Source organism: Morone saxatilis, unplaced genomic scaffold (genome assembly GCF_004916995.1).
Source record: "Morone saxatilis isolate NCDOM2014 unplaced genomic scaffold, NCSU_SB_2.0 Contig17, whole genome shotgun sequence".
NCBI lineage: Eukaryota > Metazoa > Chordata > Actinopteri > Moronidae > Morone > Morone saxatilis.
Window position 1 is genome coordinate 13130287 of NW_023339729.1, and position 13706 is coordinate 13143992.

General features: G+C 41.7%; 1 protein-coding gene and 2 long non-coding RNA genes across 4 annotated transcripts in view; 2 read left to right on the forward strand and 1 right to left on the reverse strand.

Annotated features, from left to right (window-relative positions):
• Positions 1-3435, forward strand: part of utp6 (UTP6 small subunit processome component) — an 8615-nt gene extending 5180 nt beyond the window's left edge. Inside the window, exons 14-19 of the mRNA XM_035660509.1 lie at positions 4-183; positions 1526-1606; positions 1931-2040; positions 2171-2237; positions 2394-2466; positions 2852-3435. Of these exons, the coding sequence (XP_035516402.1) occupies positions 4-183; positions 1526-1606; positions 1931-2040; positions 2171-2237; positions 2394-2466; positions 2852-3006 (666 nt within the window). The 3' untranslated portion in view covers positions 3007-3435. The remainder of the gene's footprint in view (positions 1-3; positions 184-1525; positions 1607-1930; positions 2041-2170; positions 2238-2393; positions 2467-2851) is intronic.
• Positions 3365-8022, reverse strand: LOC118327223. The gene is made up of 2 exons (XR_004796679.1): positions 6429-8022; positions 3365-5335 (listed from the first exon to the last, which is right to left on the reverse strand). It is a non-coding gene; the product is annotated as an uncharacterized LOC118327223 (long non-coding RNA).
• A 384-nt stretch (positions 8023-8406) lies between these two features.
• LOC118326893 overlaps positions 8407-13706 on the forward strand; it is a 23688-nt gene continuing 18388 nt past the window's right edge. For both annotated transcript variants that reach the window (XR_004796663.1, XR_004796664.1), the window contains exon 1: positions 8407-8614. This is a non-coding gene — a long non-coding RNA (uncharacterized LOC118326893). The remainder of the gene's footprint in view (positions 8615-13706) is intronic.

The window sequence follows — 13706 nt, forward strand, 5'->3', positions numbered from 1 at the left end:
AAGTTGCAGATCCTGCTCTCATCCGGAGATGCTGAGGGCGCGGCCAGTGTTGCCATGGCAGCCACGCAGCGCTACAGCCAATCGGTGTCAGTGTGGAGCCTGAGTCTGCAGACAATGATGCAGCTGGGGAACGGAGACGTGGGCAAGCTATTCCAGGACGCTCTCACACGCGTTAATCCCAAGGTACACAAAGCTCACACACACACACGCATTTGACTTTTGACTGCGTAATTTGTTCTCAATCACATCGAGTTTGGTGATCTTTCTCTGCTTACAAAGAGCAACGCATCAGTTGTGCTCCTACTGCACAGGTATAATTGTTCTCCTTGGACACACACACACACACACACACACACACACAGAGCCACTAGCACTCCTGTATAAATGGGCCATCTCCTTGGCCCAATTAGTCTATTGCATTATATTAAGTTCCTCAAACGGCCTCCTCCACCCCCTTCTATATGTGAGGAAAAATGAAGATGTGAAAAAAATAAACACAATTGAAACCTTAAGTTATAAACATGAAAAGCCAGAGATTATTATTATTAAAGATAATTTGGGTAATTATCATTTATTTGAGGTCAGAAAATCTTGTTAGCTATTTTTTAACATGAAAGGTAAATGAGTTGGATAATTGTTTAACCCTATACTCTTGACAGATTGATATGTTTTGGGTGGCAAATGAACTAATCCTTAGATCCCCAGCAACACCTCAGATATTCTGGGGTCAGTCATAATGTTTTTTTTTTTTAAAACATTAAACTGGCATCAATGTTTTTCTCATGCTGCAATACCTTATTGAACACAAAGCCTATTAAAAATTTAAAAGCCACATATTTTTACCCTTCATTTTGTGTTGCCCTGACACTGTCCTTCACATTGTTGCACAGCGCTATACTGTCTGGCTATGAATACACAGGCTTTGACTCAGCCACAGGCCTTTATAGTCGAGGGCTGAATAGCTGGTTATTGTTGTGGTGGGGGTTTCACAAGACTGTAGCCCTGAGAAGTAGCTGTGTGAGGAGGATTACCACACTGCTGCTGATTATTAGGCAAGTGTTTTCTCTCTCTTTAAGTTGAGAAATGGCATTAACCCACAGCGGGGTTCGTCTGGTATGTCGAACGATATTGCACGGCTCAGAAATAAAGATTAATTAATGAGGAAAATGTGGACGTCCTCTCTTAATCCAGCTTGATGTTGTATACTCATGCGCTTTCTAAAGGCACATTGACCTGGGGAGAGTGGAGCAAGGTGATTTGTCAACCAGATGCTCCACAGGAATACTGACTCATGACTCATTTTTAAAATCTCTGCATATAATGGGAAAACAAGACAGCTAAATCTGCAAACATGGGTCTGATTTAAGCGCACCGGTGCTCAATATGTTTGCTCTAAGAATAAAAGGGAATGAAGATATGGTACATTGACAGCACATACCTCCACTAAAGGATGCAAATGGACCCCTGCTGGGCAAGATACTGATTAGAAACCAATAGCTTAATCTTTTCTGTCCTGTCTTGACAGGAGAGTCTACCACTTTGGCAGCTGCAGGTCCAGTGGAGTGTGGCCAACCAGAGTCCTGAAGAGACAGAAGCAGTCTTCAAGGTAGTCCATCTGTATCCAGTTTTAAATCACAGTGTGCTGTCACTACTAGCTACTGGAACATATTGTTTGGCTCTGCTGGGAAAGCAGTTGTTATTATTTTCTACCCATGATAATGATCTTGGAAAAGTGCAACTTAAAAATGCGTGGCACCATACAATGCAAACCTATGTAGAAGTCAAGTTATCTTTCTGGTCAGTTGTGTAAAGAACTGTAGACGGATAAAAATGTTGATAGAAGATTAATAGCCCCTGATGTCTGAACAGTGTTTTGGCCTCTGAAATGAGAATGCTTCGGAGACAGTTTTGTTTTCTCGTTTGTTCCCAGAGAGGTCTGCTGTCTGCAGTAGCGGCTATTGCCATGGAGATGAAAGGGAGCTACCTTGATTGGTCGTACTCCACTGGAGGCTACAAGAAAGCTAGGAAGACCTTTACAAGGTAAAAGAAAATGACTCTGTCTGCTCACACTGTAATAAAATAAATGATAACACAAAAGGAATAAAAGATTGAATTGGTCCCAAATCACTGTGGCGCAAATGCAAAATAACTAACATTCTTTCTTTTATAGCTTACAGGAAAACCGTCCCTTGTCCAAGGCCTTTTTCACCAGAATGATTCAGATCGAGAAGGAACAAGTATGTATAGATAGAAAACAGATTAGTGACAATAGTTTGGACTCTTAACTCTTCCAAAAAAGAAATAGCAGGGACAAACGGCGGACTTTAATATTATTTGTATTAGTGATAAGGCGAGACAATTCTGAGCTGTAATAACAATGTTTGTTCTTCCAGGAGACGCCAAAGATGAACAGTCTGAGAGAGTACTACGAGCGGGCCCTGCAGGAGTTTGGCACCTCAGATGACGGTGAGCATTCTTTATATGCCTTTAAAGGAACAAGAGTAGAGAGGGAAAGTAGTGTTCAAAATATTTATTCCTGTTATTCAAGTATCAAGGACTCAATTCCAGGTTTCCATCTAACAAAACAACTGCACAAAAAATGGAATGTAATGGTACCTATATTACAGTATTCAGTACAGTTATAGTTATTTGACCAGATATAGCTCAGACCTATTTTGGAGGTGAGCGCGAAAATACATTCTTGGACAGAGACTCAAAAATTAAGCAGAAGATGGATCCCACACAAACTACTAGTCTGGTTTCTAGGCCAAAAACAGAGCTATCAATTAGGATATTTCTTTTAATTTCAGTGTAAAAGTGTTTTCTTTTTCTGTTTTTTATTTCCCTGCAGATCTGTGGCTGCAGTACATCCAGGAGGAGCTGGGACCCCTTGGACAGCCAGAGAACTGTGGCAAGATCCACTGGAGAGCCATGAAGTTTCTGGAAGGGGAGAGTGTGGATAGGTTCACCTCCAGATATACTCTACTTCAGACCGGGCACTTATGAGTAGCCCTGAAGAGGTCCAAAGTAGCATAGCTCAAGGCCTCTAAGTTCAGCCAATGTTCAACAACTGTAGAAGTTTTATCAACTAAGAGGCAGTACGTTTCAGAGTAGGGGTTCCTCTTGGTCCGGTTGAAAACTTTCATTGCCTGAAACTGGAAAGCAAGTTTTTCTGTCCATCAGGCAAAGGCCTGTTGATTCTTCTTCAAAAGTCTCCAGCAGTGTTGAGGGGAAATCTTTTTAGATTTGCTTTAGGCAGTAATATTACAACTTGTACCTACTTTCCATTTTCATTTACAACAGTTTGTGCTGCATTTGATATCAGACTGAAGTTGGAAATATGTAGTACTGTAAGGATGTCCAGTTGAATTGAATTCCACATTTATTTGATACAAACTTTGATGCTGTTATATTAAAACAGTTATTCATTCTGGGGTTCTGTTTCTCTGCTGTGGTCCCTCTGAGACATAACAAAATGTACACAGATAAACACACACAGAAACAAACCACAAACCACACCACACACACTCACACACACACCACACACACACTCTTTTCTAAACTCAGGACTCTTACGGCAAAAGCTTTCAATGACCCACCAATTATTTAAACAATTCTCTTGGCAGGTTAGTGAAGTTAATTTACATTACTATGACAAAAACACATACTTTATCCTCTAAAATTCTCATTTCAAACATTGATCCAATGTTTGCAGTCGGTATCAAGTGGCGTCTCATTTCAGTTCCCACCATTCATTGTACAAAATGTTGCCTTTAAATAACAAAACAATAAATATTAAGCAGCAGTATTACTATGGGATAGTTGTACATCTATGAAATGTTTCAATGACCAGCTGAAAAACTTCATAAACATCTAAATATATTTACAGTTTTTTAAGGACACTTCAAATAGTTTAATACAGTGGTGGCACCTACAGTGTTATGACAGCTATGAGGTATAACATAAAAAAAAGCATTATATAAATGGATCACGATGTTGCACTGTAAGATCTAATATAGATGATACACAAGTAGACCTATAAAATTGTATCACAAGGGATTTTACAATGTCTTTTCACTCATCTGATACTCAAAGACAATATGAACAATGCTTACAGATGTTCAGAACCATGGGGCCAGATATGAGTAGTATGATATGAGTTAACTGCATTTACAGAAATTACACTCAGAGATATTAAGTACCTCGGCACTCTCCAATTATTGTTTTTCACAGACACTAGTTTCAGGGCAATTCGCTTTCTCCTGGTATCTCAGTCAGGCTTTGAGGAAATTAGTGCAAACAAGAAAAGATGAAAAGAGTGAAAACAATGTGTTATAAGGCAGAAGTTGTTTTGGCGAATTATTATTTTCAATAATTATCCCTATAGAAAATTTGTGAATTATGTTTAAGAGGCAATTCCAGACACATAATGTCAGCTGAAGACTTCTCTATGTGAATGGAGTTTGAAGTAGTACTGACACGCACTGCGGCTACAGTGTGTGTAGAGGATTCTGGTAGTGTTGGATGATAAACTGAGCTACTAGGGCTATTCAGAAATGTGCAAATTGGCTAGTTGTTGGAGTGCCTGTGCTGAATTTTATCTATCAAATAGTTCAAATGTGTTGGGGACATACAGATGAATCATTTGGCAGTTAAGCCATTAAAAATTAAGCATTGAATCAAAATTTAATTTAAAAGATACTGAATACTGCCACATAAAATCTGTCACTATCAGTAGAAAAATTATCTATATCCGCCTTTAACAAAAAGCTGGACCCTTTTGCTTCACATGCTCACCTCCTCCACTATCTTACTGATAGAGGACATGAACCTCAATGGGTTTTCCCCAAAATTTAGGATAAAATGTGACACTAAACTGATGTTAAAAAAGTAATTTAATGTCTTATCGACCACCAACCTGGCATTTACCTTGAATAAAGACAGTGTGCCCTGGTATGTGTTGGATATACCCTCCAGGTGACTAATGTACCCAACATGTAAAAAAAAAAATAAATCCCCTCTGTCTATCTGGTGAGTGTTTGCTTTCCCCACCCCTTCACACATCTTTACAGCTTCTTGAAGAGGATGTAGGAGAAGAGTACCACTACGCCTGCAGACAGCAGCCCAATCACACACTGGTGGATGGTGATGACGTTCTCCAGGGCGTGGATGCGCTCCTCCATGGCGTTGGTGTGGATGTAGTCATAAATGGAGGCTCCGATGCTCCACACTGCCCATACAGCATCCACCAACGCTTTCATAGTGGGAGAGACCATTGAGAGGGCTGCCTGCAGCCGGGCGCCAGCCGCGTCCGCTGCTTATTGGCCCCACTGCACTACAGAGAGAGAAGAGGGTGACACATGGTGCAGTGAGGAGGAAGCATTGTTGTGTGGGCAGTCATAGCCTCCAAAACAGCAACCACAGTTACATAGCTACAGTCATGAAAACACAGTTTGATCCTGAGGAGCTTTATCTGAGTGTCTGTGGGAAGAGTGAAACTTCACATTAAAACAGTCATCTTTATACTTTTCTTTTTTATTCAGTTACTTAAGTATGTTAATTGATTGCAGTTTTAAGGAAGTACTTAACTTTAGTGTTTCTTTTTTATGTTACTTTAAACTTTAAACGTTACTAGACTACTCCACTACATTTCAGAGACAAATATTGTATACAAATATATATATATGTATACACTTTTTACTCTACACTACATTTATCTGACAGGTATTGTTACTGCTGCAGATTGAGGGTGTATTTACAAAAATATGTTAAATATGTATTCTTATAAAAAAAAACTACCCAGGATTCAATGTAGATAAAATATCTCCACCTGGCCTGTCTTAAACATTAAAATGCAGCTTATACATTAATACACCGCTAGTAATCCAATTTAGCTTTACATAAATATATGATAATATATAATATATATAATAATATGACACTGACTTTACCTTTGAAACTCTGAGTACATTTTGCTGATAGTACCTTGAGTAAAAAAAGACTTTATTATTACAGTGAGGTTCTGTTTATTTTACTCAAATCATGCATGATGCATTTATTTACCTGCTTCAGCAACAGCTGCACTATAACTTTTCAAACACCCTTTGTGATTTTGCCTGTGTTTTTAATGCCTTCAGGCTCTTTAACAATGCAATCCTCTTCCTCTCTCTCTCTCTCTCTCTCTCCTGCTGCCTCCCTCAACACATGCTGACGTCAGTACAGTATTAATAAACTTGGTCCAGGACTGAGCTGGCTTCACATAATCTGGCATTTGGTCTCGTAAAATGAGAAAACCCTAAAATGTGCGGTGCAACAGGAAAACCTGAGTTTGAGCAAAACGAAGAACCACACGGGAATTGTGTTGTACACAGATCCAAAACGCACAGGCTGTGTGGCGGAGACATTTATTAATGAGCTCAAAAACTCACCGACGGCTGTCAGACGTTAATGTGATGATGCAGATGATGCTGAACATCCGTCCTGCTGTTGCTGGAGTAATGAGATGTCTTGTTTAGGAGAAACCGGGCTGTTCCTGTCAGGTACAAAGTCGGACATTGCTACTTGATGTCAAGTCAGCCTGAATCCGACACACAGCTTCCGGACAAACCCCTTAAAATATAAAATGATTCTCTATTAATATCGCCTACTTCATATTTTAGTCGCAGAAAGTGTCCAAGAGAAAAAGAGGGTGCATTGAAGGAGGAATACGACACCACTTAAATGGTTACAATTGGTGTACAAATAAATAATGAGACCTTCAGGACAAAGTGTCAGTTCGGTCGTTTTATTTTGATAAGAAATTTCCTAATTTCCGGCGTTATTGTGGGTTTCTTGTCCACATGAAGCAGCTGACTGATGCCATATGAGAACGTCAGCACAGGCAGTAAAAGTAGAGCATGACCTCGAGAATAGAAAAGGAAAAGAAAAAGAAAAAGGATGCAAAATAACCTAAAATAAAATAATGGTAATATCACAGTAGATATACAACATATCACAATAAAATAGAAAATAGAAAAACGGCAAAAAATAAATAAATAGCAGAATAGATCACAATATAGTAGAATAAAATGCTTAATAGCAGAAATAAAAGAATAAAATAGAACATAATATACTGCAATGTTAGATAAATGGACAGAAAATAATGTAAAGAATACGATGAGAATATGGAGTAGAAAAAAAAAAGTCAAGTTATGGAGCACATAACTTAACAAAACAATATAGAAACAAATAAATAGAAACCTTTCTGACTCAATATAAAATATGTAACGAAGCCACTTATAAAATAAGCTGAGAAGAATCCATTTGTCTCGCTGTAATTAACCCCCGATGTGCAACTTCACGTGATCGCGCAAACAAAACAATAAAGGTTGTGTTTGACACACACGCACGTAGCAGAGCGTCGTGGCGCGTCACTGCCACCAGGGGTCGCGGCACACTAACATGTTGCTGGTCAGGGAGGTAACATGAGAGGTGTGATGAACCTGGGATGTATATAGCCCGCTGAACAGCATCGATAAAAGAGGGGAACACCTTGAGAGAGCCGCAGACTCGCCGCCCCGGAGCCGCCGGAGACGCAGCTGAGTGCGGCCACGGTGTGTGTGTGTGTGTGTGGCGCATGTTGGACGGGCGAGCCAACACACCGCAGGAATGTGTGTGACAGGCAAACACACATGCTCGGACATTACTCTGTGTAGTGCTCTTGGCCGTTTTTTTTTTTTTTAAGTCCGTCTTTTTTAGAATAATTGGAAATACGGGGGCCACGCGGCTGCGACCCCCCGACGGAAACCTATAACTGGAGTCGAGCCAGTGACGCGCTGAAAATAACCAGGTTACCACTTAGCACCGGTCCATTTTGGGGAGGGCCCAGCACGAGGGCGCAGCACCATATATCAGCTCCTTCCAGCTGTTTGGGAATACCCTGCTCATAATGTCGAGGCTGCAGCATGGCAGCAGCAGCCAGCAGGCTCCCTGGCCTCTCACTCCCGTCTCCCTGTTTGTCCCGCCTGTCTCTTCCAGAATGGATATTGGCGTGGCTGTGCTGGGTGCTGGTGGCGCACCCGGGGATCTCTCCGTGGAAAAGAAGAAGGTTTTTTTTTTTTTTTGAAGGGAGGGACGGAAAGGGGAGGGGGAAGACTGGCAACAAGGGGCGACAACTGTTGGGCGTCTGCATGTTTTCTTCTCCCTTGGAACAGAGGGGAAAGATATGGCCCGGGGGGGGAGTGTGGGCGTGGGTGGACTGTCGACTCTTCAAAGAGACAGATTCGTTCCCCCCCACCACATCCACCCCACACCCACCCCCAAAAAAAAGGATAATCTTGGCTAAATTGGGATGCGTGCCACCAAGTGATCAGATATACTGGGGCGGCGGCGGCGGTGGTGCTGGCGGGGGATCATGGACGTGGCGAATTTCAACTTCGCTCGCAACCCGCGATCTCCCCCGGTGCAAGCCAGACGAGCGACCAGACAGACAGACAGACAGACAGTCGGCGCCTTTTTTTTTTAACGCGAAGTCACCATATGGCTACAGGATGCTGACACCTGCCCGGTGCGCAGATAACAACAGCCGGGCAGCATCACCCACTTCTTCAGACAGTGACAGGCAGCAGATCAGTGGGTATGTATCGGCGTGGTCACAGATTATTAAACCCTGAACATTCCTTCATTAACCTGGCTGGAAGTTTCAAATAAAAAAAACAACAACCTTGTGGTCTAAAAGCCAATTTCCAGAAACCTGTAGGTAAAAGCTTTTGGAGTTTCCTCCACATAGAGTCCCCGGAGATGGGACTGATGATGATGAGGAGGATGATGATGATGATGATGATGGTGTGTGTCAGAGGCTGGGTCTTTGCGGGCAAGGTGAGTCCTCAATTCGTTCAACTGGCCTACAAAGTCCCAGTTTCTGGCTCATGTGACCACCAAGTTATAGAAAATACACAATCATCTGTTAAAGAAATGAAATGTGGAACAGATGGACAATACAAGTAGGCTATCGTGGCTAAATAGCGATATCTTAGGAGATAACGTCTCACTAAAGGTCAGTAAACGCACCATTTAATACCGTTGATACATAATGTGATCTCGCTAATAATTATAGCGATACCAATAAATACCATAGGCCCGATATAGACCGCAGCTAATATTATACGAATGCTCTAATCTTTATAGGTTCAGTGTATGAGCTACACAAAGAATGAAACTTCAAAGGAGCACTACATTTGCAAACAGCTGCAGGTTTTAACCAAAGGAAATGTGAAGGAATGTAATATGAACTTTTTAACAGCTCAGGGGGTGAAACTGTGAATGTCGTTGCTTAATAATTGGCCAAAACCTTTGATTAGTCAAACTTGAACTTTACAGCTTTGTGAAAGAGAAGCCTGCTTCTCAAGAGTGTCACAGAAAGCCAGAGCAGAGGTTGTTTCTGTCTGATGCATACAATGATGAACAACCTTCACACAATGTTTCTTTAGTAAAAAAAAGTGGCTCTGCATTTCTTAGCTGGCCTCATTCTGCTACACAGCTCTGATAAATAGTTTTCAGAACAAGTCTTTTTCTTTTTTTTTCCCCTGTCTTTTTTTATTTTTAAAGCCCAATCAAAAATAGGCCAAAATAGAAAAAAGAAAAAAATTTAATTTCCAGGGAAAATCAGTCAAATTATTGAATTATTCTGTCTTCAAAGAGCACACATGATAAAAACCTAAATTAGCTGCGTTACAAGCAAATTACTCATATCCTCCTCGATTTTAGATGAGCGGTTTAATCCAAAGTTTAACCATTTCTGTAGACGCTGACAGCTCAGACTCTACATGAACACACTGAAATGAGTTAAAAAAAAAAAAACGAGACAAAGTGCCCATACTCTATTATGTCGAACAAGTGTGTCAAGTGAGGAAGAAGTGGTTTTGGAGGCCTGTTTCTATATCTGTCCTGACCCTAGCATGCCGTACATACCTCACTAATGAATTTAGCATCCCGACACTAGATGCTTTATGTAATTAATAGAGCGGAGGGCCGTGGTGGCATCTCCATGCTGCAAGTGACACATAGGTAAGACATTCGCTGAAGCATGGGATTTTTATTTTAAAAACACAAGACCTCCGTGATTATTAAAACACACCTAAAAACAGTCACGTAAATGAAACAGACTCCCTTGACATCACAGTAGGCAGGAGGTTGTTACAGTTAATCTTTCTGTCAGTTTCACTTATGAAAAAGTTAATACTTGATCATAAGTTATTTGTAGGCTGTGCATAACAGATCAGTGGCAGGCCATTTGTTATTACAACCCTGTTATGTCGTCTGACGTCTCTAATAAGTTGTCGCGAGGGAAAGCTGATACTTTGTCAAGTTCTAATTAAATTCCCCGTGGTTGTAGGTGATATCATACTGCTAATTTATGTTAAATATAAAAAACTATTCATGAAATCAGAAAATACGTTTAAAGTCAAATATAGAGAATACATAAAGATGTTTCTAGTGCACCTCAGACTGGTCGAGATGCACTCAATTATAATCAGTGATTCCCTCCAACGTAGTCCACTAAAGCGCCATGACACATCACAGAAAGCAGATAAAACCACTCCAGCCAAAAGCTCTCCATATATGCTGCAGGAGAGTACGAGCCAGTGCGGGTATGAGAGCTGAGGGCCTAGTAAGGGAGGCTTGGTGGAATGAGCCTGGTTTGAATAAGCAGCATGGCTACGGGGAGCTCTGGGATAGTCACCAAGTGTGCTGATTAAAGTTGTGATATTAAACAGTGCTGGCTGCTACCGCCTGCCAAGCCTCTCTCAGTGGCATTTCACATTGTTTAAAAGGCCCAATCGGACTCATCTCGCCACTTGCTGCACAGCGTTGCTTACATCTTTTTATTTTCCAGCACGGCTGTCTCATATTCTCTCCTCACACCATTTGTTAGCAGGGTTGTAAGACTTACTCTAAATACGTTTTCCCTGCATTTCCCAGTTTTTTTTTCTTCTGATCTGGGTCGCTGGGTTCACTCAGTTCTCAAATTGGCCGTAACTATGAACGCATGTGTGTGTTATTGTGAGCATCATATAGAAAACTCTGCTAAGGTAAAAACTTACGATTGTGTTTACCTTTTCTGTGAAAGCTGAACTCCTAATGAACACACAGGGCGCTCCTTCTCGGAAATTCTGCTCTGAACTCATTCAACCCCCTGTTAAAAACGTCACTGCAAAACCCAATAAAACTCTGCCATTATAAATATACAATTCATAAATACTGGAAAGCATGCTCGCTTTTTGTGAAATATATGACCCAGGCCTCCTTGAAAGGTCAAACTTCAGACACTGTGGTCACTCCAGGTTGTTGCATTTCTTCAGCCACGATTTGAACCGATACCAAAGTTATGCACCAAATCGCACTCAAAGAGCCAGCAAATGTTGTAGTTTGATCTCAAAAGTCTGGAATGAGACATAGAATGATTAGGGAGGCAGGGAGGAAGGGAGAAAGAAAAGGCAGCAAGAAAAGTGAGGGACTTTTAGGGGCAGCTGTGTTTTATTAACCCAGTCATAATGCCCCTAAAAATCCTTATTGCTCTTGCAATGGTCAACAAATCTCCTATTACAACATGTAGAGGATCTCTGAGCGGCGTGTAGGGATTCAACCAACAACCTGTCGCACTGCAGGGCCATGTACATGTACCCTGTATGTATTAAATGCATAGGTTACATTCAGTTTTAAAGAGTTTTAAACCTCAGTAAAACCAACTTGCAGAAGTTACACGCTCATTGAATTGCAGAACACGTGAATGGAAGGATCCAGTTTCACGGGAGCTGCTGAAATCGGACAGTAACAACATTAACTTTCGTTAAACCTTTCACAACACGTTTGCTGATTTGCAGATTAGCATAAAGTTGAAAATGATAATTCTATCTGAGAGCTGCAGTGGCAGAATTAAAAGCATCTCTTTTACTAACAATACCAATGCTTCCCTTTGGCAGACCTGTGAGTTAAACCGTCATTATATTTCTGCCCAAGTCTTCATAGTTTAAAATGCAGACGGGGGAGTCAACGCTCTGTGTCCTTCGGTATTTTGACTTTGCAATTGAGTGTCAAGGGAAAGATTGAAAAACAGAGACAGTAAGGCTAGGTAGGCAGGTATACCTAGATAAATTCAGAGAGCATTAAGATACACCGTACAGGCTGGTAGAAATACAGGCAGACAGATGGGAGTATAAAGACAGGTAAACAATAAGACATCTTGACAAGACAGCAGTCGTACAGTGAGATATCGAAAATGGCAACCCAACAAGGCAGATAGAAAGAGAGGCATAAGGGCAAAGCAGGCCGTGGAGGACTCAAATCCAGGCCTGGGTGTGGTGAGATGGGCTGTCGTGGCTGTAGAGCGGGTGGTGTGGAGTGGAGCGCTCGATGTTGGTGAGTGAGTCATCAGAGGGAGGCTTTTCTGTTGAGTTTCCCTGTGGGACGGCCGCATGCTGAAGGAAGGAAGGAAGGAAGGAAGAATCCTCTTCACGTCGAGGGGAAAGAGAGAGAGAGAGACAGGCAGACAAGGGGAGAGGGAGTGAGGGAAAGTGTGGACGATGACTCAGGGCCACGAACCACATGGTGATGCAGGAGGGAGGGAGGAATTACTCATCAGAGCATGTGGAATCTCATACGGCTATCACAGGACTGACAGTGTGCTTCCCCCCATGGCTGCTCAGCCGCCATCTAGCCGCCATCTAGCCACCATCACTCCCTCAGGCACCAGCTGAACACCAATCAGCCTTACTTTAACAAACCGAGAACAGAGTGATGGTGGGGACCAAGGTGAGCTGGGGGTCAACTTCACACGGGAAGGGTTTATTTTTAATTTTTTCATAAAAGCTGCGTCCAGTCTGGGCTCATTGCGGTGTCACAAGGCACAAACTGTGAATAAATGAGTTTTTAACTCAATGCAACACAACTTCCGCCCCCCCTAGATAACTCCACTATCGGTCACCTGACTTTGTTTGCATGTTGAAAACTCTGCATCATTATCTGACAGTCATTTGAATTTCAGAAGATCCTATAACAGTCCTCCCTGATAAGCATGATTCAGCTTCCTGTTCCAAGTGTCATTCTGGGTGTAAAAGAATTGGAGAGCTTGAGTTTGGCTTGGCCAAGTGGAGTAGCTACTATAGTTTCTAGAAGTGTGGGAGGGCCAAAAGAATGAGAAGTATGATCGAGTGTAAATATTGAGGTACTTTGAAACAGGAGTTTCAGCTCAATCCCTGTCTGCTTATATTTTAGTTTTAAATTACAGCAAGTCGGTGCAGGTCTGTCTGCGCTTGCTCCGAATTAGGAAATATTGTCAAAATATTTAATCAAAGGAACTTCTCTAAAGGAGAACTGAAAATGGCTCTATGAATATGTATCTACAGAACATGGTGAACAGGGTGACATTTCAAGTACGGTAGCTTCTTTTCTTCTCTGTCACTCAGCTTACAAAACAGCTCTTTCATGGCTATGTAAATCCATCTTTACAATGATAAATGTGCCACTACAGTGAGCCTGTGGATGACAAAGTTGTACTGAGTGATGACAAGACAGAGAATAGAAACGGGTGAATGGGCTGCCGGCTCGACATGCACCACAGCTTCTCTTTATCTACCTGAGACTCAGCAGCATGAACCTGCAGATGTCCCTGAATGCGAATGGTGTTGAATTAGGCACATAGCTCAATGGTGGTGGTGGTGGTGGTGGTG